Here is a 25068-nt window from a genome sequence, read left to right as displayed (position 1 = left end):
CCAGGGCCCGGCGCTCCAGCTCTATTTATAGCCCCGACCTGCGTGTGCTGCGATATATTCGAGTGGTGGGATCATGTTATAAACGGTGGGAAATTGTCTGGTAAGTGTGGAGCATGGTGAGAACAAGGGGGCCATTGCCATTTTGAGGTCAAAGGTGAGTGCAGGGACACTGGAAATGGGATGGGCATGTCCCAGTGATTCGGAGAGAGGTCAAGAGTGTGTGCATGCAACGGCACGTGGTAGTGAGCGTGCACTGCATGAAAAGATGAAAGCGGTAGGGGACGCATGTTGCATATCACACGGGTGTCAGTGGTTGTGGCTGGCTCTAAAAGACTTTACTGTATGTTGGAAGGCTGTTCATCCAGTTGTGTTTCAAGTCAAACAGCCTACAATTTCCTTAGTTATGACATCACCCCAGAAAAAGTCTTTGAATTCACAGTAATGTCTTTTCAATTACAGCCGTGTCTATTCTGTGTTAGTGCGATTTTATTAATGGTGTGTGAGAAAAATCTTCCACTTGAACTGCGATAAGCAGCCAGCACTATGATTAACTTATTTGTCCTTTCCAAACTTGGCCTGTCTGGAGAGATTATTTTGTGCTAAATAAATCTGTGGTGAATGTTGCTGATTATAGGTCTGGCAGTGGGAGCAATTTGAGATGATGAATTAAGGCTGCTACATTTGCACTATAATTCTGCCGTGTTGGAGGGAGCTCTGTGCATGTTGTAGAGCGTACGTGTGCATAGAGCTTTTTCCTAGCAGTTAATGTAAATGTTTGGGGGAGGGGGGTGGTGTAGACAGCACTGCCCAAGCTATCAACACATTTAAATTAGCTGGTGGTAGGTTAAATGCCCAGGAGATCCAAGAGCGATTTTTTTTTTTTACATCTGGTGTGACGCAGCACTGGATTTACAGCGTATCTGACAGATGTGGAGTGAATCCTTCCTCCTCCCCAGGAGTTTCGCTGTGGAGTAGAGACGGCCTCTATCTCTGGATTTACACGGCAGCTTTAGCATTGGTCCAAAAGGGAAACTGAAGAGTAGACAAGGAACTTACCGCACAACATTGAAATGTGTCGATCTTTTTCCTCTGGTGTACTGATAGCCAAGCACTTTAGTAAGCCTAGTGACCATGCTGCACTATTTACATTCAACGGTTGTGAGCCGAACGTTCAGAAAGAATGTTGGCCTATTTCCTGTGTAATTCCAACTTCTGTCTGAGGCTGAACCAGACTGTTCGCAACCTTCATGTCATATTTGACCCTGAAATGAGCTTTCGACCACACATCTGCAGCATAACTAAGACCGCCTATTTCCACCTCCATAACATCGCCCGTCTCCGCCCTCATCCATTGCTGAAATCTTCATCCATGCCTCTAGACTTGACTATTCCAATGCACTCCTGGCTGGCCTCCCACATTCTACCCTACGTAAACTAGAGGTGATCCAAAACTCGACTGCCTGTGTCCTAACTTGCACCAAGTCCTGCTCACCCATCACCCCTGTGCTCGCTGACCTACATTGGCTTCTGGTTAAGCAATGCCTCGATTTCAAAATTCTCATCCTTGCTTTAAAATACCTCCATGGCCTTGCCCCCCTCTATCTCTGTAATCTCCTTCAGCCCCCCCCCCCCCCCCCCCCCCCCCCACCGAGATGTCTGCAATCCTCTAATTCTGGCCTCTTGAGCATCCCTGAATATGATCGCTCAACCATTGGTGGCCGTGCCTTCTGTTGCCTAGGACTCGAGCGCTGGAACTCCCTGCCTAAACCTCTCCGCCTCTCCACCTGTCTTTCCTTCTTCAAGATGCTCCTTAAAACCTACCTCCTTGACCAAGCTTTTGTAATGTATGCACCTGTGAGTATGCTCACAGGTTTGTGGAGCTGTTGAATTGAGTGGCTTAGCCAGACATGTGAGGTTCACAAGACTCAATAAAATCCCAGCCAGTTGGGTTCGGGGGATCCACGATGAGGCAGGTGGTTGTGAGCCTGGTGGATGAACTGGTAATGTGTAGTGTGATTGTTAAACCTTTTGCTAATAAACCAACTAGTTCTTAATAGCAATGTGTTGCTATGAATTCTTAAGCAAAGAACCCATGAAGCAAATACATCAAATACATTAGTCACCTGCATTAATCCTGTGAAGCGCCTTGAGACGCTTCACTATGTTAAAGGCACTACATAAATACAAGATGTTCTTGTTGTAATGTATGTGTGTTTGAGATGGGGAGAGTGAGGGTGACTGGTTGTACACTGACTTCATATTGAAGTTTTGTATTGCAGACTCTGTGACCCGGTGGAATTTCAGCTGGTCACAGTGATCTGACAGCAACTCTATTAAACAAGAGGGAGGTACTGCGGGGCTGATGGATAACTTTTGCAGGGTTGTCTGATACTCCAAGTGAGACATTATTCTCAATAGTACTGTAAGGGAGCAATGCTCACTCTAATGTTTCCCCACCCCCCCCCCCGAAATTTGCCGCGCCATATCTCACCCAGCAGAACAGCTGGTGAATGGCCTGCGTGGGGCGTTGTAATCGATGCACAGCCGCACACCTTTGGGAAGGGGAACATTGGAAGTGACTATACTGGAAACCAGAAGTCCTTGCGATCCTTACGGGCCGTTTTCTGCGTGCTCTACATGACGAGGAAAATTAGTTTTTTGTGGGGAGGGGGGCAGGGAAATACGTTGAGGAAAGAAGGATTTTGCAAAAATACATTATTTAAGGATTACATTCGACCAAAAATGGTTGAGCTGTTTTTTTTTTAAATTGGTTAAGCAAAGCTGAAATTGAATCTCTTAATTTCACTTTTTAGGAGATTTTATTTACAAAGATTTTGACCCAATTCTTTCTCCACTTGCTTTGAACAGTGTCCCCAACTCCTGCCCTGTGAGTCCGCGTGGTGCCGGCTCCTCTGGATACCGATTTGGGCGCAACATCACCAGAGATCTACAGCTCGCTGCGGCGTTCGCAGAGAAAGCAGCTTCCGAGCAACAGGCGGAAACATCCGGCGGCGACAGCCCCAAGGTTTGCAAATGTTTTTATGGGTGTGGATCGCAGAGTTCTGAAGTTGTGTTCTTTCTGCCCCACCCCCTCCCCCCATCCCGAGATTTCTCCCCTTTTCTCTGCTCCTAAAGATAGTGACACGTGCTGATGCATCGAAACATGGAAAATAGGAGCAGGAGTAGGCCATTCGGCCCTTCGAGTCTGCACCATCATTCAGTATGATCATTGGCTGATCCTCTATCTCTATTCCTGCTTTCCCCCATACGCCTTGATGTCTTTTGTTTCTAGAAATCTATCTATATTCAGTGACTTGGCCTCCACAGTCTTCTGTGGTCGAGAATTCCACAGGTTCACCATCCTCTCAGTGAAAAGATTTCGTCTCACCGTTCTACAGATGCCAGCAGCCCTCTCAATACCCTGTCCTGGTTCTTCACGTGTAATTCTAGTCAATGAGTCTCGGTCGGCTGCCTGACTATATGGTCGCCCAATCCAGCAGGAGAATGATGATTCAGAGTGGGAACTCCTTCTGTCTCACCCTCCCCTCTGCTCCCCACTCCTCCCTCACCCCAGCTGGAGCAGTGGTTTGAGCACAGCTGGGGGATGCCTGTGCTCAAACCACTGCTCCAGCTGAGATCAGGTAACTCAGCACTGACTGCAGATCAGCGCGAGGTCCTTCCTGGTGTGCAGGGTCTATCTTACCGTGGGGAGCCGAGACTGCAAGCTGTGTTGTAAGCTTTTGGGTGCGCCGTGTCATACTCTTAATCGTACTGCAGCTGTTCAGGGCGCATCACCATTGTTCTTTCCTACCTGCCTCAGAATCTTACAGAAATATATCATTTGAGGGTGATCCTCTAGAATTCGGGTACTTATACAGGTTGAACCTCCTTTATCCGGCACCCTCGGGACCTAGCCTGTGCCGAACGAGGGATTTTGCCGGTTGAGGGGAAGTCACGGGGTGGGGGGGGAGAAGGAGGGTGCGGTCGCTCGGGGAGGGGCGGGGAAGGAGGTTGGCGGCCCCAGTGGGCCTCGAAGAGTCGGCGGGCCCCGAAGAGTTGCCACGGGCCCGAGAACGCAGCCCGACCCCCCGGAGGAAGTGTTGTGGGGGGGAGCGGCCAGCCTGAGTACACTGGCCCGACCCCCACCCCCCCCCTCCCCCCCCCAGAGGGAGCGCTGTGGGGAGGAGCAGCGGACCCGAGGACTGTGGCTGCAGGATTTCCAGCAGGGCGACGAGGAGGAGGCAGCCGATAACCCCAGCATCGAGGAGAAAGATTATATTGGCGAGTAGGATTTTGACCGGTCGCGTTCTGTGCATGTGTCACCCGGCGGCCGGGAATGGTGCCGGATAAGGGAGTCCCGGATACGAGGTTCAACCTGTGTTCTGTCTAATATATTGGACCTGGATTTTTAAATTAAATGCCACCAAAACTAATTAAATTTAACAAAGAATTTTCTGTTTTGAGAGTCTGACCTTAACCATTTTTCCAAGAGGTTCGTGTGTGTGTGTGTGTGTGTGTGTGTGTGTGTGTGTGTGTTTTGTATATTTTTCTTAATATTGTTTCTCTTTTTTTGGACAGGATGATTCGAAACCCCCCTATTCCTACGCACAGCTGATTGTACAGGCCATATCTTCTGCTCAGGACAAACAGCTAACACTAAGCGGCATCTACGCACATATCACAAAGCATTACCCTTACTACAGGACAGCTGACAAAGGATGGCAGGTGGGTGCATTCTACTAAGTGGCACTGGGGGTAGAAATGTACAATCCATTTGATAATTCTATCTGGTTATCCCGTGAGAGATGTTAAAAGGTTTTATCAGATTAACCAAACCTTAGAAGTATCTTCCCCTCATTAGATACTAAATTCATCTTTAAAATGTAGTTGCTGTTTGAGTAAATATCGCCCTGTATTAATAGCGATTATTTAAACCTTGATGAACTAGTAGTTCTCTTTTAAACCCAATTCAAGCCCAAGTACATACTAATGAGTTAAATATTGTCATAGGATTTCTGCCTAGTTACAGTTTCCTGTTGTGTATTATTGGTTTGTCACCGTGGTTAGACAGTAACAGAAGTTTCTTCACCAGCAACATAGGGCCCAAGTTTCCACAGGATAAAAAACGGGCGCCCCTCCGAGCTGGGCGCCCGTTTTTCGCGCCTAAAACGGCGCCAGAAAAATAAAGGCGCTATTCTCGAGTGCTTTGCAGCTCCTTGTCTGTTTGGTGCGGCGCCCAGGGGGGCGGAGCCTACACTCGCGTCGATTTTGTAAGTGGGAGGGGGCGGGTACTATTTAAATTAGTTTTTTTCCTGCCGGCAACACTGCGCGTGCGCGTTGGAGCGTTCGCGCATGCTTAGTGTGAAAAAAACATTGGCACTCGGCCATTTTTGTAGTTCTTTGTAGCTGTTTAATTTTTGAACATTTTTTAATAAAAGCACATTGCCATCAGCACTGAGGCTTCTTGCAGCCTTCTCACTGTCTCCTTCTCCTCCCTCCCCTCCACGGCAACAATAGGCGGTTTCCTCCCCCTCCCTCCCCTCCGCGGCAACAAACCGCTGTCTCCTTCCCCTCCCTCCCCTCCGTGGCAACAAACCGCTGTCTACTTCCCCTCTCTCCCCTCTGCGGCAACAAACCGCTGTCTCTGTCTCCTTCTCCTTCCCCTCCCTCCCCTCCGCAACAACAAACCGCTGTCTCCTTCCCCTCCCTCCCCTCCGCGGCAACAAACCGCTGTCTCCTCCCCCTCCCTCCCCTCCGCGGCAACAAACCGCTGTCTCCTCCCCCTCCCTCCCCTCCGCGGCAACAAACCGCTGTCTCCTTCCCCTCTCTCCCCTCTGCGGCAACAAACCGCTATCTCCTTCTCCTTCCCCTCCCTCCCCTCCGCAACAACAAACCGCTGTCTCCTTCCCCTCCCTCCCCTCCGCGGCAACAAACCGCTGTCTCCTCCCCCTCCCTCCCCTCCGCGGCAACAAACGGCGGTTTCCTTCCCCACCCCCCGCGGCAACAAACGATGGCTGAAGCACTTTCACACAGGTAGGAAGATGGTTTATTTAATCTTTTCTTTGCTTATAAATGTTTATTCAGGTTGGATTTATTTGTATAATTGTAGAAGTATAAATAAGGATTGATTGTAGAATTTAATGACTTCCCTTCCCCTCATACCCCCCCCCCCCCCCCACCTCGTTCTGGACGCCTAATTTGTAACCTGCGCCTGATTTTTTTTAATGTGTAGAACAGGTTTTTTCAGTTCGACAAAAATCTTCACTTGCTCCATTCTACTTTAGTTTGGAGTACGTTTTCACTGTGGAAACTTTGAAATCAGGCGTCAGTGGCCGGACACGCCCCCTTTTGAAGAAAAAATTCTGTTCCAAAGTAGAACTGTTCTACCTCACTAGAACTGCAGAAAAAAAAATGTGGAGAATTGCGATTTCTAAGATAGTCCGTTCTCCACCAGTTGCTCCTAAAAAATCAGGCGCAAATCATGTGGAAACTTGGGCCCTTAATATGGGCTTCTGGTATGAGAGCTGACCCTTGTACAATATCCCACAGTTCTGGATATAATGCAGTAATCTGAAGATATGGTGAGAAAGTTAAGTATTGTTAGGAATAATAAAATACAAGTGCAACCATCAGACATCACCACTAAGATACAGCCAGCCATCAATGAACATTAGCTTGCAGCCCCAATTTAATATCCAGCGGGTTCTTGATCCCTAACAAGACATTCAGATGAGTGATGTCTGGAGCACTTGGACAGTGAAAAGGAGAGAGTGGTTTTCCTATCATACATGCCACCTCAGGTGGTGCAAATGCAGCATTGGGGGTCAAAGTCAGGGTGGTGGTCATACTTGCCCTTTATCATAGAATGGCCTCCTGTGCTGTAACCAATCAGTCCGTCGAGCCCGTGCCGGCTCTCTGCAAGCACACTTCAGCTAGTCCCACTTCCCCGCTCTTTCCCCGTAGCCCTGAAAATTTTTTTCCTTCAGGTACTTATCCAATTCCCTTTTTGAATGCCGCCATTGAATCGGCCTCCACCACTCTTTCAGGCAGTGCATTCCGGATCCTAACCGCTCGCTGCCTAAAAAGGTTTTTCTTCATGTCGCCTTTGGTTCTTCTGCCAATCACTTTAAATCTGTGTCCTCTGGCTCTCGACCAATAGGAACAGTTTCTTTCTACTCTGTCCAGACCCCTCATGATTTTGAACACCTCGTTCAAATCTTCTCTCAACCTTCTCTGCTCCAAGGAGAACAACCCCAGCTTCTCTAGTCTATCCATATAACTGAAGTCCCTCGTCCCTGGAACCATTCTCGTAAATCCTCTCTGCACCCTCTCTAAGACCTTCTCATCCTTCCTAAAGTACAGTGCCCAGAATCGTGCCATATGCCGAAAACAGTCAGGAGCTTTGTTTCCATATGAAAATTTAATGTTTAATGAATTATGAGAGGCCACATAATTCCTGTTTTTTTTTTTAAATCCTGGGAATGCACTCAGCGTTCTTCAAGCCTGATAAAATGGGTGTTTATAGTTGCTGGATTCTGTCCTGAAAAAACAGAATTCAAAACTGATTTTCAGATGGGACCCTTGGAGCCTGCAGAAAGAAGGGGTTATCATTTATCTGTCTGGGCTAGTTCTGATACCCAGATCTCAAAGGTGAAAGGCCAGTGTGCTAATTTTGCTGCTCATCCCTCCAAAAAGTAGCTTCTCAATTAACCAATAAACATACCTCTATTTCGTCAGGAATTGGGATTTATGACTTGAAGTGTATAGGAACACAAAAATGAAAGCTGATTCTGATTTAAACTTAAAATAGTTGTTGGAAATCAAAGAGAAACAAGAGTCTGGGATTCTCAATTGGAAGCACATTGCTCTGTTGCCAAGTTTTAACTAGGTTCTTAAGGATGAAAATATTCCTTTGGAATCCAATTGCAATTTTACAAGGCATGTATAGAATGTGTCATGTAGATAGGCTTTCATTTTGGAATATGAAGCCATTACTCGGCCTATATTAAAATATTTAAAAATGCTAGACCGGGCTTTTTTTTTAAAAAGCCACAAAAACAATAAAATGGTGTGGGATAAGGAAACAAGTAATACTGCATCCAGCAGAAGAAATAATGTAAGATCAAAGACTAGTGGTTTTATCTTGTGATCAGGCAACTGCACAGACTTCCACAAGAATGTATACAGGCAGAAAAACCGGATGTGTGGCTTGAAGCAAGATGCAGTTATCACTCAGCAGATGGGTTTGATGTAGGTCTGTAAACCAGGAGCAGTTGGTCAGAAGGGAGAGCTGTAGAACGGGCGCGCGGTGTGCTTGGCGAGTGAATGAATCTAATGCATTCGACAGGGGACAGTGAGTTATGGGCAATTCCCCTGAATAGACTATAAGCTGTTGTTAATGCGGGCCTTGTCATATATTTTCACACTGCATGATTGCGAAGATATATACTTAAATAAGAAACATTTGAAGAATTGTGGGGAAAGAGCATGGGTGGAACTAATTGGATAGTACTTTCAAAGAGATGGCACAGACACGATGGGCCAAATGGCCACCTCCTGTGGTGTATGATTCGATGTTAAGTTTATTTTTGATCAGTAAGTTAAATCCCCTTGCGTTTTTACGTTTCGTTATTTATCATGGAGCTAAAATAATTTCTGCTAATAGACAGAAAGAAAGAAAGAAATACTTATATTTATATAGCGCCTTTCATGATCACTGGATGTCTCAAAGCGCTTTGTAGCCAATGAAGTACTTTTGGAGTGTAGTCACTGTTGTAATGTGGGAAATATGGCAGTCAGTTTGCACACAGTAACGATGTGATAATGACCAGATAAACTGTTTTTGTTATTTTGATTGAGGGATAAGTATTGGCCAGGACACCGGGGATAACCCGCCTGCTCTTCTTCGAAATAGTGCCATGGGATCTTTTACGTCCACTGGAGAGAGCAAACTGGGCCTCGGTTTAATGGGCCCAATTTGGCCAGTACAGATTTCTGTCGCACTCACCAGAGGTGTGCTGCTTTTATAGAACTCCAAGGGCGCCAGAAATCTTCAGGCCGGGTTTGGCCGCTCCCCACCCTCTCCTCCACGGTGGCGTAGCGTGGCAACTGGATTCGGGGGCGGAGCCAGGTCCTGGCGCTGAAAACAGTGCCGGGACCTCTGCACATGCGCGCTAGAGTGTGCGTGCATGCACAGTAGCTCCTAGCCCCAGAATCTGAGTGAGAGATGCAGGCTGTGTGGGCGGGGCCGATGCTTGCCGTCCCTATTCTGGGCCGAGTGGCCTGCCATAGAGGCCAGCCGTAGCCTTTCTGCGCTGAGGGCCACAAGAGACAGGTTGGTTGGCGAGGGTGGGGAGAGAGGGAGAGTTTGTGGGGGGGGGGGGAAGGGGAGGGGAGGGGAGAGAGTTTTGATCTGGTGCGGGAGGGGAGAGAAAAGAATCTTCAAAGATTTTCCAGTACTTTAATATCTAGCTATTTTTACTAAAAATATACTCCGTTTAATCAGGCTGATAGCACCTACACAATGTCCAATCTCGCTGCTTGGGATTTTTTTTAAAACTAGCGTTCCTGTCATTTGGAAGCTACCTGCGCTGATTTCTTAATTCACCGCAAGGTTTTTCTGAGCGGACATAAGTGGCGTCATACACTGGCCTAAGTTAGTTTGGAGTAACTTTTAGCCGGCTAAACTTGCTTAAATGGCCAAAACAGGCGTAAGTGGCTGATAACGCCCCCTTTTGGAAAAAAAACTAAACTTTTTTTTAAAAAAATGAACTAACTCACTTACATTGGAGTAAATTAAATGGGGTGAACTGCGATTTTTAAGTTACTCTTTTTTAAAAAAAAAAATCTAGTTGCTCCAAAAAAAACTGAGCAACTCCTGGGGAAACTTGGGTCCAAATGTCTCATCTGAAAGACGGCACCTCCGACAGTGCAGCGCTCCCTCAACACTGCACTGGGAGTGTCAGCCTAGATTTATGTGCTCAAGTCCCGGGAGTGGGATTTGAACCCACAGCCTGACTCAGAGGCGAGTGTGCTACCCACTGAGCCACAGCCGACACTGTGGAGGTGGACTTGAACCTAAATTGCTGTGCTCTGTTCAGTCAATCTGGCCTTGCGTGTTTAACTGCGGTTGTGCTTTCAGTAATAATTATTTTCCTTTCCGAGACAGAATTCAATCCGCCACAACCTTTCTTTAAATCGCTATTTTATCAAAGTGCCACGGTCACAGGAAGAACCCGGAAAGGGGTCGTTCTGGAGAATCGACCCTTCGTCGGAAGCGAAGTTGGTGGAGCAGGCATTCCGAAAACGCAGGCAGCGAGGAGTCTCTTGTTTCAGGACGCCGTTTGGGCCTATCTCCTCCAGGTTAGAAGCTATACCAATTTGCAGTTCACGTGGTATTGACTGTTGGTTTTTTAAATTGTAGAACACAGTGGAATTCTTGCGGCTAAGCTCACGGCCACTACAGGCAATGTTGTGGGAAGTATTGAGGATTTGTTCCTAACAGATCTTGAATGATGTGCACCTGCCTCTGGTATGACAGGAAAAACTGTAGAGCCCCAGATTCATGATTTACATGGAGGGTGCATTTTTATACATATATTTAATTTTACAAAAATGGTTATACCATATCTGTGTCTTTCTACAGTGTGACTTGTGATATGACCAAAATCTAGCTGAGGAATGCTTTGGTAAAAAGATAGTCCCAGACTGTACTGTGGAACCCTGTGGGAAATACTGAGAGTGCGCCAAGACACAAATAACCTTGGGCTATTTTGCTACAGATGTAAATGTCGAGCGCTTCGATACTTGAAACATTTTATTCCAAAATTCTCAGCTGCCGAGGGACAGATAATCTCGTAATCGCTGTGGGACCCCAGATAATCCCCAAATGCTCAAGTAAAAAGACAAATCATGGTGCAGTGATGCTGACTCTTTCTGCCTTCTTTTTCCCTTGTGCTGTCCTTTGGCTGTGTGCAGAGCTGAGTAAGTGTTTTCCCTTGTTCCTACTGTAATTGTACTGTATCGATATGCTCACTCAACTCCACAGACAGTGTGATGGAAGTGATTTCTTAACCCGGCTGTTTTAAATTGTCGCAGAGCAGGTGGGAATGTTACAGGTTTGTGTGGCTACCTAGTCTCGCTTGCAAATAAGGTGTTGGCTTGGCTCAGTTGGCAGCGCTTTCATTTGTGAGGCGGAAGGTAGTGTGTTCAAGCTCCACTCCAAGACATCATCTCGGCTGACACTTCAATAGAGTGCTGAGAGACTGCTGCATTGTCAGAGTCTGTCGTGATTCAGATGGGATTATTAGGTATCTATTTTCTGTAGGGCTGAGCTCCTGACCCGTGATTTAGATTACTTCATGCTGCAGTCAATTTTCTGCCGTTGTTTCAGATTTTCTTTTCAGTAACTATTTTTTGTTGAAAACTTGAATCTCCAACAAGTGGCCCAAGGAACAGGCAAATTCAAACATCGTGGTTTCCAATTCTATTAATTTGGATTCAGTTACTGCTTCTCTTCTCATTTGGACTTCAATCTGGCTCTAGGATGTTCAAGTTAAATTCAGTGTTGCTCCCTCCTTTCCTTGTTTACCAACAAAAATAGAAAGAAAGAAAGACTTGCATTAATATAGTGCCTTTCACGACCATTGGATGTCTCAAAGCGCTTTACAGCCAATGAAGTACTTTTGGAGTATAATGCCAAGGAATGCTATTGGGGCAGGACTCTTCTGGCTTCCACACAGCAAGTGGGAAGAGTTTTTGTTGGTAAACGAGGAAAGGAGAGGGAGTGACACTGAATTCCAACTTGGTGCACATCCGAGAGCCAAAATGGAGACCACCGGTGAATGGAGGATGGGTTACACGTGGTTTTTGGACTGTATATAAATACCAATGTTCTGAGTAAATGTGAAACCTCAGAATAATACGCCTCCTTTTTTGTTGTTGGGCAGTCAATACCCACCTAGTTCTCTCTCTGAGTATGGAAGATCAAGGGGTGACCTAATTGAGGCATTTAAGATGATTAAAGGATTTGAGAGGCTACATAGAGAGAAACGATTTCCTCTGGTGGAGGAGTCAAGAACAATGGAGCGTAACCTTAAAATTAGAGCCAGGCCTTTCAGGGATGATGTCAGGAAGCACTTTTTCCACGCAAAGGGTAGTGAAAATCTGGAACTTCCTTCCTTCCTCAAAAAGCTGTTGCGGTTGGGGGCAGATTGAAAATTTCAAAACTGAGTGATAGATTTTTGTTAGGTAAGAGTATTGAGGGGACATGGGGCTGAGTTTTCGCCACCATTCTGTGCCGGTTTTTTTTGGTGTCCACTGTTTTTCTTGGAGCAAACTAAAATCTGTGAGTTTCGCCGAAATTTCTGCACCATCCTAAACTACTTAGACGATTTTTTTTTTTACGTCACTGGGGATGCCGGCTGCCGGTGGTGCCATTTCTGGCGAGTTTGGCCAACTAGGAATTTTTCAAAAACAGCGCAGTGCACTGTTCTGAAAACGACGCAGAGAAGACGCTACTGTTTTAGCGGAGCTGAGTTAGGTTTTGGAGGGAAGGAAGAAGACATGGCGGGGGGGCCATTCGGGGGGTGGGGGGTAGCATTTGGCTGGGATAGGAGCGGGGGCGGGGGTCATTCGGCCCGGGATAAGAGTGGGGGGAGGGGGGCATTCGGCCCGCGATGGGGGTAGGGGGGGCCTTCGGCCTGGGATAAGAATGGGGGGGGCCATTCGGCCCAGGATAAGGGGGGGTGTATTTGGCCCAGGATAAGAGTCGGGGGAGGGGGGCATTCGGCCCAGAATGGGGGTAGGGGGACCTCCTTCGGCCTGGGATAAGAATGGGGGGGGGCCATTCGGCCCAGGATGGGGGGGGTATTCGGCTCAGGATAAGAATGGGGGGGCCATTCGGCCCGGGATAGAGGCGGGGGGACCCTTCGGCCCGGGATAGGGGGGGGGGGCCATTTGGCCGGGATAGCAGCAGCACCGGGGCTCTACAATTGCTTATGTCTTGCTGCAGTATGTTTCACTTTCCAGCCTCAGCCCTTTAGTGTGTCCCTCGTTACCCTGGCAGAGACCTTAAGCTACATCCACAGAGCTTAAGGACAATCTGCACCGCTCCAAAATGAAAGTTTGTTCCTGCGAAACTGCCAACTTTTTTGGGGGCTCAGTCAGCCACTAAAAAAATCGACGTACCTCTACAATTGCGGCAAAAATCAGCAATGTGGAAAATTGGCCCGATATGGAATTGAGATACAGATCAGTCATGATCTAATTGAATGGCGGAACACACTCGAGGGGCTCCTGTTCCTATGTTCTCTCTTTCCCCCACCCAACACACAAAGCTTAGATTATAAAAAATGGTTAAATAGTTGGGGAGAAGGAATGGCCTTAAACAGCAGTGTTCAATCCTCTTTCAGTCATTTTAGAAGTATTTGGAGTCCTGATTGGTCTTAGAGCCTTCTAATGTTTCTGGTTTAGGTCCCTCTTTGGTTGGAGGGAATTGCAGTTTCAGGGGGCTCTGATGTGAACAAGAGCAAGCTGTGCTAAATCCTGATACCTGCATAACTGGCATGTTTTCAATATGCTTAGATCATGGTTATGTACGATTCTGATATTTTGTAAAATGGGAACACTATGTTTAAAAGATGATCATTTTCAAAGGTTTATCCTCTGCATATTTTTGGATAAATCCATCATCTATCATCGTCTGTCTAAATGGACAGAGTTCACTTGACCTTTGACATTGACTTCATCTTGATTTGATCAAAGATGTTTCTGCATCTCACTGAGTATTTTATTTAAGTTCAATTTTGTTGGTGGAGTCCTAAATTGGGCTTGACATCTTACAATGCCACATTATTGGCCTTTTCCCTCAAACGCACCCCCACTCAGCAAGAGTTGGGTATCAGAATTGCACCAGTATTCCCAAATATGGAAAGAAAATTGAACTCTATATGAATGCAGAGAAAGCTTGGGCTCTTGCACAATGAGTGGTGAAGATGCTCCCGCAATGCTGGAGGGCATTCCAAGATTTTGACTCAGCGACGATGAAGGAACAGCCGATATACTTCCAAGTCAGGAGTGACTTGGAGGGGAACCTGCAGGTGGTGGTGTTCCATTTGTCGTATTTGTAGCATGTTTATTCGGATCGTTAGGTCATTTCCCCCCCCCCCCCCCCTCCCCCACACTGACTGCTGATTCAAGATTTGGCATAGGATCTTGAAAGAGATGGGTCAGTCATAAGCAATCAATTTCCTTTTCATATTCTGGTTCCAACTCTGAACCTTTCTTTTAAAAATGGGGTTGTACTGACTTGCTCTGGAATGTAGTGATTCACAGGATAGTTTCGGATGAAGAAGACCCTTCAACCCTTTTGATCTTATGCCAGAATACCAACTCTGCGTCTTCCCATTACAGCATCCAGCTGGTTTCTTAACTATCAGTGCCCTAGTTTCAGTCCCCCTTTCTTGCAGCCTGTTTATCAAATTCTTATAGCAGTAGACTCTCGACCTGCGGCTGTTTATCTCTGGCACATTTCCTCTTAAAACAAACGGACTATGCCGTTCTGCCTTCAATGGATTAAAAGCCGCAGATGGTTTAAAAGCGTACAACACCAAATGTAAGTGGTTCATTTTACAGTGCTAGGATAATCACTTTCAATGATATTAATTGTAACATTCCAAGAGTTTTACTTTATTAGTAGCACTTATTGACGGGATGAACTAACCTCTCATTGGAATGTTAATGGATGGATGGAAAATTCATGCCGAGGATCAGGATTTCTGGAAGATCAAATCTACTTTGCAATCTAGAATAATAGGCCCCAAGTTTCCACACGCGGCGAAAAAGGCGCCCCTCAGAGCTGGGTGCCTGTTTTTCGCGCCGAAAACGGCGCCTAAAAAAACCCTCCGTATTCTCCACCTCCCTGCAGGTCCTCTGGCCCTCGGCGCAGCGCAGCACGAGCTGTGGGGGGGGGCGGAGCCAGGTCCCTGCGCTGAAAACAGTGCCGGGACCTCTGCACATGCGCTACAGTGGGCACGCAAGTACAGTAGCTCCAGGTGCCCAAAACTGTGTGGGAGGGGCCCGAAGCACGCAGCTCCTAGCCCTGGCCGAATGGCCTCACTGGGGCTGCGTGAATAAGGCTCCTCCCACGGCCAGCACCTGCTTCCTCCTGACCCGACTCGACTCCCGCTTTCCGCTCCCCCCCGCCCCCGGACTGGACCCGACACCCGCCCCCGGACCGGATCCGACACCCACTCCTCCCCCCCCCCCCCCCCCGCCTCCGGACTGGATCCAACCTGACCTCCCTCCCCCCGACCCGAACCGAACTGACCTCCCTCCCACCACCCCCCCGACCCGACCCAACGCCACCTACCTGTAAATCTGGTGCTGGGGATGGGCCCTGCCCGAAGTCTCAGGCCCAGCCCGTTCAGCTTCCCACCCCCCAAGCTCCCGGTGCTGCAGTCGGTAAGTAGAAAATGTTTTATTTATTGATTTTTTAAAAAAAATATTTCTTATTAATTTTTTTGGATTGATTTATTGGTTGATTTATTAATGTATTTATCATTTATTATTGATGATGGCTCTTTATTTGTAAAACTGAAGTGTTTAATGTTTGTAAACTTCCCTTTAAACACCCCCCCCCCCCCCCACCATTCCCTACGCCTGATTTGTAACCTGCGCCTGATTTTTTTAAAGTGTAGACAAGGTTTTTTCAAGCGTACAAAAATCTTCACTTACTCCATTCTAAGTTAGTTTGGAGTACGTTTTCACTGTGGAAACTTTGAAATCAGGTGTCAGTGGCCGGACACGCCCCATTTTGAAAAAAAAATTCTGTTCCAAAGTGAAACTGTTCTACCTGACTAGAACTGCAGAAAACTAAATGTGGAGAATTCCGATTTCTAAGACACTCCGTTCTACACCAGTTGCTCCTAAAAATCAGGAGCAAATCATGTGGAAACTTGGGGCCTAATTGTGGGATCTGGATATTGTCCTCTATAAACTTCCGTGTGCTGCTTTTGAGTATTTTTCTATGTTTTTAAAGAAGGTCCCTTCCCTTGCTTCAGAATGTTGATTCGGTGAGTTTAATCAGGGCCTCATAGTAAATCCACCTTATTTTATGTAGCACTCTGATTGGCTAGTTCTTGGACCTTGGATATTTTGCTATTAAATGTCAGATGGGTTGGCTCATTTTCAGATTAGGGTGTTGAAATTCTTTCTACCATTGCATTCCTCAGAGATCAAACACAAGAGTTCCTAAATATTAAGAGTTTTGGTACACTAACAAGAGGGCAAATGTTTCAACCCTCCTGCTCACGCGGGGTCTCATTCAACAAAAGAGCGGGCCAGAGAATCAAGCTTGGAGCTCCCTGCGCCTATTTTTGAGATGCTCCCAATTTTCCACTCTGTTCAAGGAGCAGAGCCGTGGAACGTTTATCTGAATAAGACAAAGGATTCCCTCAATTCAGTGGACATTTGCTTCATATTGGAGATATGACTTTACGGAACTCTCAACACCAAGCAGTATCGTGCTAGATGGGTTGTGGTGTGTACATCTCCGAATTGGCAAAGTTGATGGCTCTACTCATGCTGTCGTGGCCAATGTTGAGAGTCGCTCTAAATTTCATTTGTAAGATAATGCTTTTACTAAATACACTCAACTGGACTTGGCTTCCCTCAAAGTAACTAATTGTGACATGTTGGTATTTAAGGCAAGCCTTAATATTAAATGATGATTAACATGCATCCATGATTTGATTATGGTATTCTTCAATGGTGTCCAAAGCTAAGTGAACGTGGTAGAGAGTAAAGTTGCCTGCATTTTTTTTTCCCCTTTGGGGTGTAGTTTATCCTTTTCAAATCTCACTCTTTTCCAGAGACACAAGCTTTGATTTGGGGTGCATCGACATTATCATCAACATGCTGATGACTATGCTGTTCAACAGGCTGTGTCTTTTGAAAAGAAGCATTGGTGTGTGGCTGGGTCTTTGTAGTATGGGATAGCAGGAAGATCACATGGCTACAGTGTATAACTTCCACTGATTTTCTTCCCATCACCTCGCTGGTCAGTGTCCTATCATAAAGTATGTGGAGGAGCAACTCCATTCTGCTTGATCTGTGGACCCAGTTACGTGCCCAAGTGGACACCATCTCTTGTGGAAAATGATCTGCTTTGTATGCTGATCGTAATATATATGTATATATTTTTTAATAAACATTTCAGGAGTGCCCCTGCGTCTCCCAGCCATCCAGGACTTCTCTCTCCTCATTCGAGTGGGCTGCAAACTCCTGAATGCTTGTCTCGTGAAGGTTCTCCTATCTCGCATGACCACGATTTCGCAAGCTCCAAGCTGGCATCTGTGCCAGAAGTTCGTTACTCTCAAAGTGCGCCAGGTAACCATGCTCCTTTACAAGGGAGAATTTTGTAAAGTTACCCCTGGTTTTGTGATCTAGCACATGAAACTATTTAATATCTATCTATATTTGGCTGTATGCATGAAAACAGTGGTTCACAGAATGATGTGGTGTTCAAGGTTCTTTTTTTTAAACAAATTTAGTTTTAAGTTTAAACTCAGATTAAGTCTTCACTCCTTCTCCCCTTCCCCACCCCTTTGTTCAAATCCCATGCACTGGATCCTTTTATTGAGCAGGACTTTTAGTCTACTTCCATGAATTTGCTAATACCTGGCCAACCATAAGGATGAGATCGAAGTTGTCTCAGGATAAATTGGCTGCTTTTTAGCTTTTGTGGGGAAAGTAGCAAGCCTCTGCATAATGCTTTCCCCAACAGCTTGAGAAAGAACAGGGGCTTGGACCCATTGTCCTGCAATGCTGTGGTATATTGTGTTGATTCAGTAATGTTCTACACTGCTTAACCACAGCCACTGTTAAAACAGGTTTAATGTTTAATGCATAATGTATCGGAGGCAAACCGGAAGTGTGGGTCATGTGCCTTATGACTGATGATATGCTGGTTACTCAGCTAACGTAAAGTCGAGAATGATTAAAGATAATTTGGCTCCTTGAAGCTTATCCCTCTAGTTTTCGAACTGAAGTGACCAGTGGATACAATTCTTCTCCGTACAATATGTTTTCTGATCGGAAGCCCAGCTTGGCGTTCAATAGGATGCCGAGGCTGCAAACAGTCTGATTCAGGCTGAGACAGTGATCAGGGAGTGGGGTGAAGTTGATGGCGAGGGAGCAGAGTTGCGATTCGATCATCAATGGTTTTGGTCATCCCAATGTTTAATTGGAGAAAATTGCGGTCCATCCAGGACTGGGGTCGAAGAAGCCGTCTGACAATACGGAGGCAGTGGAGGGGTCGAGAGAGGTGGTGGTGAGGTGGAGCTGAATTTCGCCAGCATACATAATAAATTGATAATATTTACTTGCTGATCTTGAAAAATGTAAGCACCCAAGGACATTAAAGGGATTATTGTTAACATGGGGTGGGAGAAGAGCAAAATTGCTTGGACTGAGGTTTTGCAGTATAGAGCAATAGGCAGATTATCTCTGCTTGTGACAGGAGGTTGACTTTGATTTGTTATGTTGGAATGTTGTGCTTGGATCTGATAACTGGTGAGTATTTCCTTTCCAGGCTCTCCGGTTAGTGGCCAGCCTGTTATAATGGCTGTTCCGCCCCAGCCATCTGGTGTTCTAACAAAATCTGTGGCCTATATGCCTGCCTCCCTAATAACTTCCCAACAATCCACTGGACATGCCATTCACGTGCTACAGCAGGCTCCCACTGTAACCATGGTGAGGGTGGTAACCACATCGGCCAACTCCTCGAATGGCTACATCCTAACCAATCAGGGCCACATCGGAGGTGGACAGGTCATACACGAAGGTTCCACTGACCAGAAAGGTAGGTAATTACAGTTCCGTTAACTTGTGGCTGTTAAAACACAACCTATAATGGATTTTAAAAGTCTTGTGTTTGCATGCACTTCCTGTTCATAAAACTTCACATTTTTGTGTCACCTCTTTTGCCGTTAAAAATTCCTATAATCATATTTATAATGGAAACTGCCATTTAAACTCGTCACACTGTAATTATATTCTCCAGCCAGGGTTGGCAATGTAGTGCCTCAATTTTGCCTTTCCCAGCTCCTCTGCCTATACAGGAGAGAAATATTTCCCTAAGTATCTTGGGCCTGAAATCGAATGCGATCCATGCAGCACGCAGCCAGGACACACCAGACCCGAGAGGCCCAAGGACTGTCCTAAATTGGTTCTCTGGCCTCATCATCATCATTGCTGCGATTTCCCCCACTCCCTCCAAACAGCTAGTCAGCTGGGGGCTTGGCTGACACTCCAGTGCAGTGCTGAGGGAGTGCTGCATTGTCAGAGGTGCCGACTTTTGGATGAGACGTTAAATAGAGGTCCCTTCTGCACTCTCAAGTGGATGTAAAAGATCCCGTGGCACTATTTTGAAGTAGATCAGGGGAGTTATCCCTGGTGTCCTGGCCAATATTTATCCCTCAATATAACAAAAAAAAACACATTATGTGGTCGTCATCACATTGCTGTTTATGGGAGCTTGCTTGTGCGTTTCCTACATTACAACAGTGACTGCACTCCAAAAATACTTCATTGGCTGCAAAGTGCTTTAAGATGTCCAAACGAATTCCGTTTGCCTGTTTCACCCATGCTCTCTCACCACTGCTCCATATCCATGCTCCTATCAGAGTACTCTATATTTATTTCAGACCACTTTTACCTCTGTCCCATCCTGCACTCTACCTTCAACTCAATATCCACTACAACTCTAGTTTCCCATTGCTAATGTCCAAACTGTTCACTTACCCAACTACTCAGTGATCCCCGCATTATCCTCCAATACTTCTAACCAAATGTTTTGCTCCTCCTCCTCCTCCTTCACTACGCACCACCCTTAACTACTCATTACTCCCATGCCCATTACACTCCCCCCTGAAGCTAACTACTCAGTCCATGATTAATCTTTCCCCCGCCCCCTCCAAACTCCTTGACACTCCTCGCCATTCACCCCGATTACTCACTACTTTAATCTCCCAAATACGCTCTACCCCTTTATGACTTAATATTCAATATTCGGACCATCATCACAAAACAATCCCCCATCCCCAAACACCATATCCTAACACTTGCCGTCATTGATAACTACTCCACATCCACTTCATTGTAATACACAATCTCCTTTGAATTCCATGAGCAACGCAATGGCAGACCCATTGCTTATCGCTGCGTGTTTATTTTGTGTGTTGTGTTTGATATCCTTGAGTTGTTAGTCTGTCTGATGGCAACCCCGGTGGTGGTCTTGTGCTGCCTGTGGTATCCCATTCCTCAAGACCACCATGATTAAGTTTTGCAATCATTGTATATCAATGGAATTTGAAGACAAAATATACATTGGGAACTGGGGATGGAAATGACTTTTTTTCTTTTTATATTGCGCCCACAGGAATCCTTGATGATAAATCCCTTGTGACCTTTACTAATGTACCTACTGGCAGTCGAGTGATTCAGACAGTTAGCAGTCAAATGTCCCAGCATGTACCTGGGCAGATGGTCACTATTCTGCAGCAGGCACCAGCAGCTTCCATGGGGCAGCATCAACTTCCAGTGAAGACCGTAACTCAGAATGGCAAACATGCGGTTCCTGTGACAAGCCTTCAAGGAAATACTTATAGTAGGTGGTTTTAGTAACCTGGCTATTAAGAAATGTAGGATATAATATGAAGCCTTTATTCATTAGCAAAGTTTATTAGCAACTGACCGGGGCGATGTGATTATTTCTGAATAAGCAGCAAGTTTTTACAATCCCATTACTCTGCTGTTTCGTTGGCCATATAACTGAAGAACACAGAGCTTCTTTTATTACTGGTTATTATCTTAATAATTTGTCTTTTTAAGCTCTAAATAATAGTTGCAGTCTAATGTACTGGTGTAACAAGATACATTGGGGTTCAGATGATAATATAGACTATACATGGTTTAGCGATGACCTGTGAACATTTTGATGTGTTACCACCCTGAAATAAGCTCCATTATTTTGTGTTCTTTATAATGACATGGAAAATGGAATTCCTTACTGTTCCATGACATTTGTTGGGGATATTCTGAGCTCTCGTTGCTGGACCACTGGAGCGGAATTGCAGAGCTATGTTTCGTTTAGCTTGTTCCTGCGCAATATTGAGCTTCAGTGAATCCCAACAAGGCAAAACATACCTTGTGTATAAATCATAGACTCTAGCATTCCATATATACATGAATTCTCTTCTTTCCCCCCCCCCGCCCCCCCCTCCCCCTCCAGTGTGTGCTGATTCCTGCTGGAATATGGTTCCACGGGCCCCTGCAGCCCTCCAGTCCCTCAACACGAGTGGCTGATCGACACACGAGTGTCTGGACAGCGAATTATCAGCAGCCTATTCAGTTATGGAGGCTGAACTGGATGCTGGCCTCACTCTACCTACAGATGTACTTCGCAGCAAGAGTCACTGACCAGAACTAACGAGCGGGAGCTGTGACCAATCTGTATCCCCAGGGTGGGAGGAGAGAGGAGGAGAGGAGTGAATTGTAGCATTCCTGATGCTTAACTCAGTCCTACATTTTGTCGTAATTGTCCCAGCAATATTTTCACGAGCTGCATTCAAACTCCCGTGTCTTGAAACCTGCTTCTCAAAATTTATTTTTTGTGGAATAAATTAGGACAGCTTTGCATATGTGCTTTTTTTTTTTAAATTGCAGAACATTTCTCTGCACTACCCATAACGTGAGTTTTTTTGGAAACTTTCAACAACTTGAATTTATATAGCATTTCAGGCAGTGTCGTTATACTCAACTGCATAAGATTGGTTGCTTTTAAAAAATTTGTTCGAAGTGCAATACTCTGTATTCTGAAGCAGGGAATTCCGTCTGACTGAGATTTAAACATGAGTGCCCTCATAAGACTTGGAAGCCAGAGTAGGCCATACAGCCTGCCCCCCCCCCCCCGCTCCTGAGTCTGCTCCGCCATTCAATAAGATCATGGCTGACCTGATCTTGGCCTCAACTCCACATTCCTGCCTGTTTCCCATAACCCTTGACTCCCCTATAGTTCAAGAATCTGTCTATCTCAGCCTTAAATATATTCAATGAACACACGTTTTGCTCGGGCAGGTGCAAAATACATCAGTGGAGCACAGGGAAGGGAAAGCTATCTGGACTAATCCTGCCCCAGATAATGCACAGCTCATATCAGCTGACCACAGGGCAGCATTGACGATGGCTTAAAGAAGTTTGAAGCCCAGACATAACCACTGTCCATCTGAACCAGGAAGTGTGATGCAGCTTTGAGGGAAAACCTTTGGAAATAGCAGTTGTCTCTCACAGAGGGACTTGTAGAACTTCCTAGAAAGATGTCTTAATAAAACCTGTGGAATAAGCATAACTTCTTTTTAATTACAATTTTCTTCACCTCCTCAGCTATAACTAACCCACTACAGATCCTGGCTGCACAGGCTACATCTTCCTCCCCTGTAGTTGTGAGCAAGCACCTTGTCACAGAACCACAACATTCAACTATGTCCCTAGGCGAGCCTGAGGCCAAGCGGCCTAAAATGGAGGAGTCAACTGGATCAGGCTTGGGTCTTGCTGTGATCACATCGACTCCACAGATCCAGGGTGCTAGTGAATAAAGAAAACCGGAATCGAGGAAACCGATTACAGTGGTGAAGATATTCTCAAATGTGTTCCACAGGAAAAAAAAAACAGAACTCCAAGGTGCCAAACTGATGGGAAAGAGGAAAAAAAAACAAGCCTACCTTGAACTGAAGCACGCGTTTTTAACGAGGAAACGAGGCAGCTGATTGTAGGATTAAGAATGGCTGAAGCAGAGAATGCAGCCATCTTCATAATTCAGGCTATGTTGGTGTTTTACAAGCCTTAATTTAAAAAAAAAGTTGTAAAGGATTGGTGGGAGGGAAGCAGATGACTCGAGTTCCTCTTGACACAGCAGTGGGATATTGCCAAGAACATAGCTTGGTGATGTGGAGATAGTACTCAGTAAGTGTGCTGACTTGTGTACTTAATTACTACAAACCATTTGAGTACTGCTGACTTGCCATTTCATGTGCACATGGTCTTTCCAGAAGAACAGAGAATTAAATAGTTTGATGTCTGACATTACTGCCCTGGGATATTAGGGTGGAGGCATTTCATGCTCTCGCCCAGTGCCACAAATTTCAGCCAGTTTTCTCTGCGTGTATTGCACTTTGCTATACTGCATGCCCACAGTGTGGCTCACTTGGGGTGAACCACATTATAACCAGAGAGCTTGGTTGGGTGGGAGTATGGAATGCAGTAACTCCCATATGAGTGAAATTTATTTTTAAAATAGGAATTAACTAAAGCAAAACATAACAACTTATTAATACTGATAAAGCCAGCCGATTGTGGGGGGGTTGGGGGGGGGGGGGGAGAGAAACAGGTGATGATGGTGCCCTGTGCTTCATCCCAATAACAGAACCATAACTCCCTTGTCCTGGGGTTGTCGAACCATATTGCTTCCTGTGTTGAAATTATTTTTCTTAACAGTGCCTGCTGGCCCCAAAACTCTAAAATAGAACATTTTGTTTCCCCAAATCACCTCGTCCAACTCGGCAATGGTGTTTTTAAGTTGTTTCAAACTATGCAGTAGTGAGTTACCAATCATTTTACCCACAATTGACTAGCAGGGCACAGTTTTAATTGTTGACGTAACTTAATGGGTTGGTATGGATCAGTGCTGTAGTTTGGATTCGTGAGGTTCGGCCTATTGTCAACCATTGACGTATGAATGTTTTATCATTGAAGCTAGCACCATTTCATGTGCTGAACATTGCAAGCTATCTAGGAGTAATTAGTTTTTTTTCAAAGATGTACTTGCAAATTATAGCAAATACAACCACACTATTTGCATTGCTGGATTTATTCTGAATTTAAACCCAGAATCAAATCTGTTTGAAGCATATATTATTGATCCAGATTCTTTCTGAATTAGTCTCCCAATGTGCATCACTGTAGAAATGTAGGTTACATGTTCCTGTTCTGAACCAATGTCCATGTATGCAGATAATTTAAGAGTTGAAATGGGTACAACAAATTGATTCAGATCCGATTGATCACTATGCTCTGCTTTTTGTAGATGTACTTGGGACACAATATTACTTCTTACCACGTCCACACCATTAATAGAATTCCCTCATTTACACCAGCTCATCTATTAACTTATGGTAGTGGATTGTATTGTCCCACTAAATTTTCTTGTCTTTATATACTCCCTTCTAAAAGTTACATTTCAGCAAAAGCAGTTTTTTTTTTTTTTACCTACTTTACATAAAAGTAATTACATCAGAGCCAATATGTATTTGACCCATTTTGTGGCTCATTGTTAACTAGATTTTGGTTAAATTTATATTTGTAATGTTGCCTGGGAAAGCATAACCAATATTGATAGTGTGTACTGTTGACGAAAAATAATCTGTCAGAGGCATGTGCATTAGACTAGCACAAAACTATTACGTATTGGTAAATCTTTGGCAGACTGGAGTTGCATTGAGAGTAGTTATGAACTGCTCTGCGCTTCTCCTTTCCCCCCCCCCCCCCCCCCCCCCCCCCCAAATACTGCAGAAATGTGACACTGCATTTTGTACATAAGGACAGAAATGGAGTTTTATAACAATTGGTCATTCTAACAAGTCCTTTGTTCATTTTGGGGTAATATCTAAAACCAAATGACATATCAACAAAGTAAAATCGGCAAACATGTAGTTGAAACTAAAATGATGACCATCATTGTTTGGTCAGAGGTTTTCAAAGGACAAGTTTTGATTGGTCAGCTGAGCTTTCAGGGAAGCAATGGTCGTCACAGGGACTCAAATGTGGAAATGTAATTGTTTAACAAAGCTTAATGATCGATGCAGTGGGAAAGCTGTTACATGTGTGACTGCACCCGAGTAATACTGCATTTAAGAATCAAGAGCCTCTTGCATGTTCTACTGCTATAAGCAGAGGTGTATCATGCATTAAAGTACTATATTTGTTTATGCATTGTTTTAACAGTGTTCCTCT

The 25068-nt window shown here is 45.3% G+C and overlaps 1 protein-coding gene across 2 annotated transcripts in view; it reads left to right on the top strand.

The window, feature by feature from the left end:
• The window catches only part of foxk1 (forkhead box K1), a 121461-nt gene extending 96864 nt beyond the window's left edge, over window positions 1-24597 (top strand). Inside the window, exons 3-9 of one of the 2 annotated variants that reach the window (XM_070901288.1) lie at window positions 2869-3025; window positions 4579-4725; window positions 10169-10362; window positions 17240-17388; window positions 18593-18862; window positions 20441-20668; window positions 22444-24597. In XM_070901288.1, the coding sequence (XP_070757389.1) occupies window positions 2869-3025; window positions 4579-4725; window positions 10169-10362; window positions 17240-17388; window positions 18593-18862; window positions 20441-20668; window positions 22444-22655 (1357 nt within the window). In that variant the 3' untranslated portion in view covers window positions 22656-24597. Of the gene's footprint in view, window positions 1-2868; window positions 3026-4578; window positions 4726-10168; window positions 10363-17218; window positions 17389-18592; window positions 18863-20440; window positions 20669-22443 lie in introns of both variants that reach the window. The other variant, XM_070901287.1, reaches the window with a different exon arrangement.
• Window positions 24598-25068: the final 471 nt, after the last annotated feature.

The sequence above is a fragment of the Pristiophorus japonicus genome, chromosome 15 (assembly GCF_044704955.1).
Source record: "Pristiophorus japonicus isolate sPriJap1 chromosome 15, sPriJap1.hap1, whole genome shotgun sequence".
In the NCBI taxonomy this organism is placed as follows: Eukaryota; Metazoa; Chordata; class Chondrichthyes; family Pristiophoridae; genus Pristiophorus; species Pristiophorus japonicus.
This window is presented reverse-complemented; position numbering and strand designations above follow the sequence as displayed.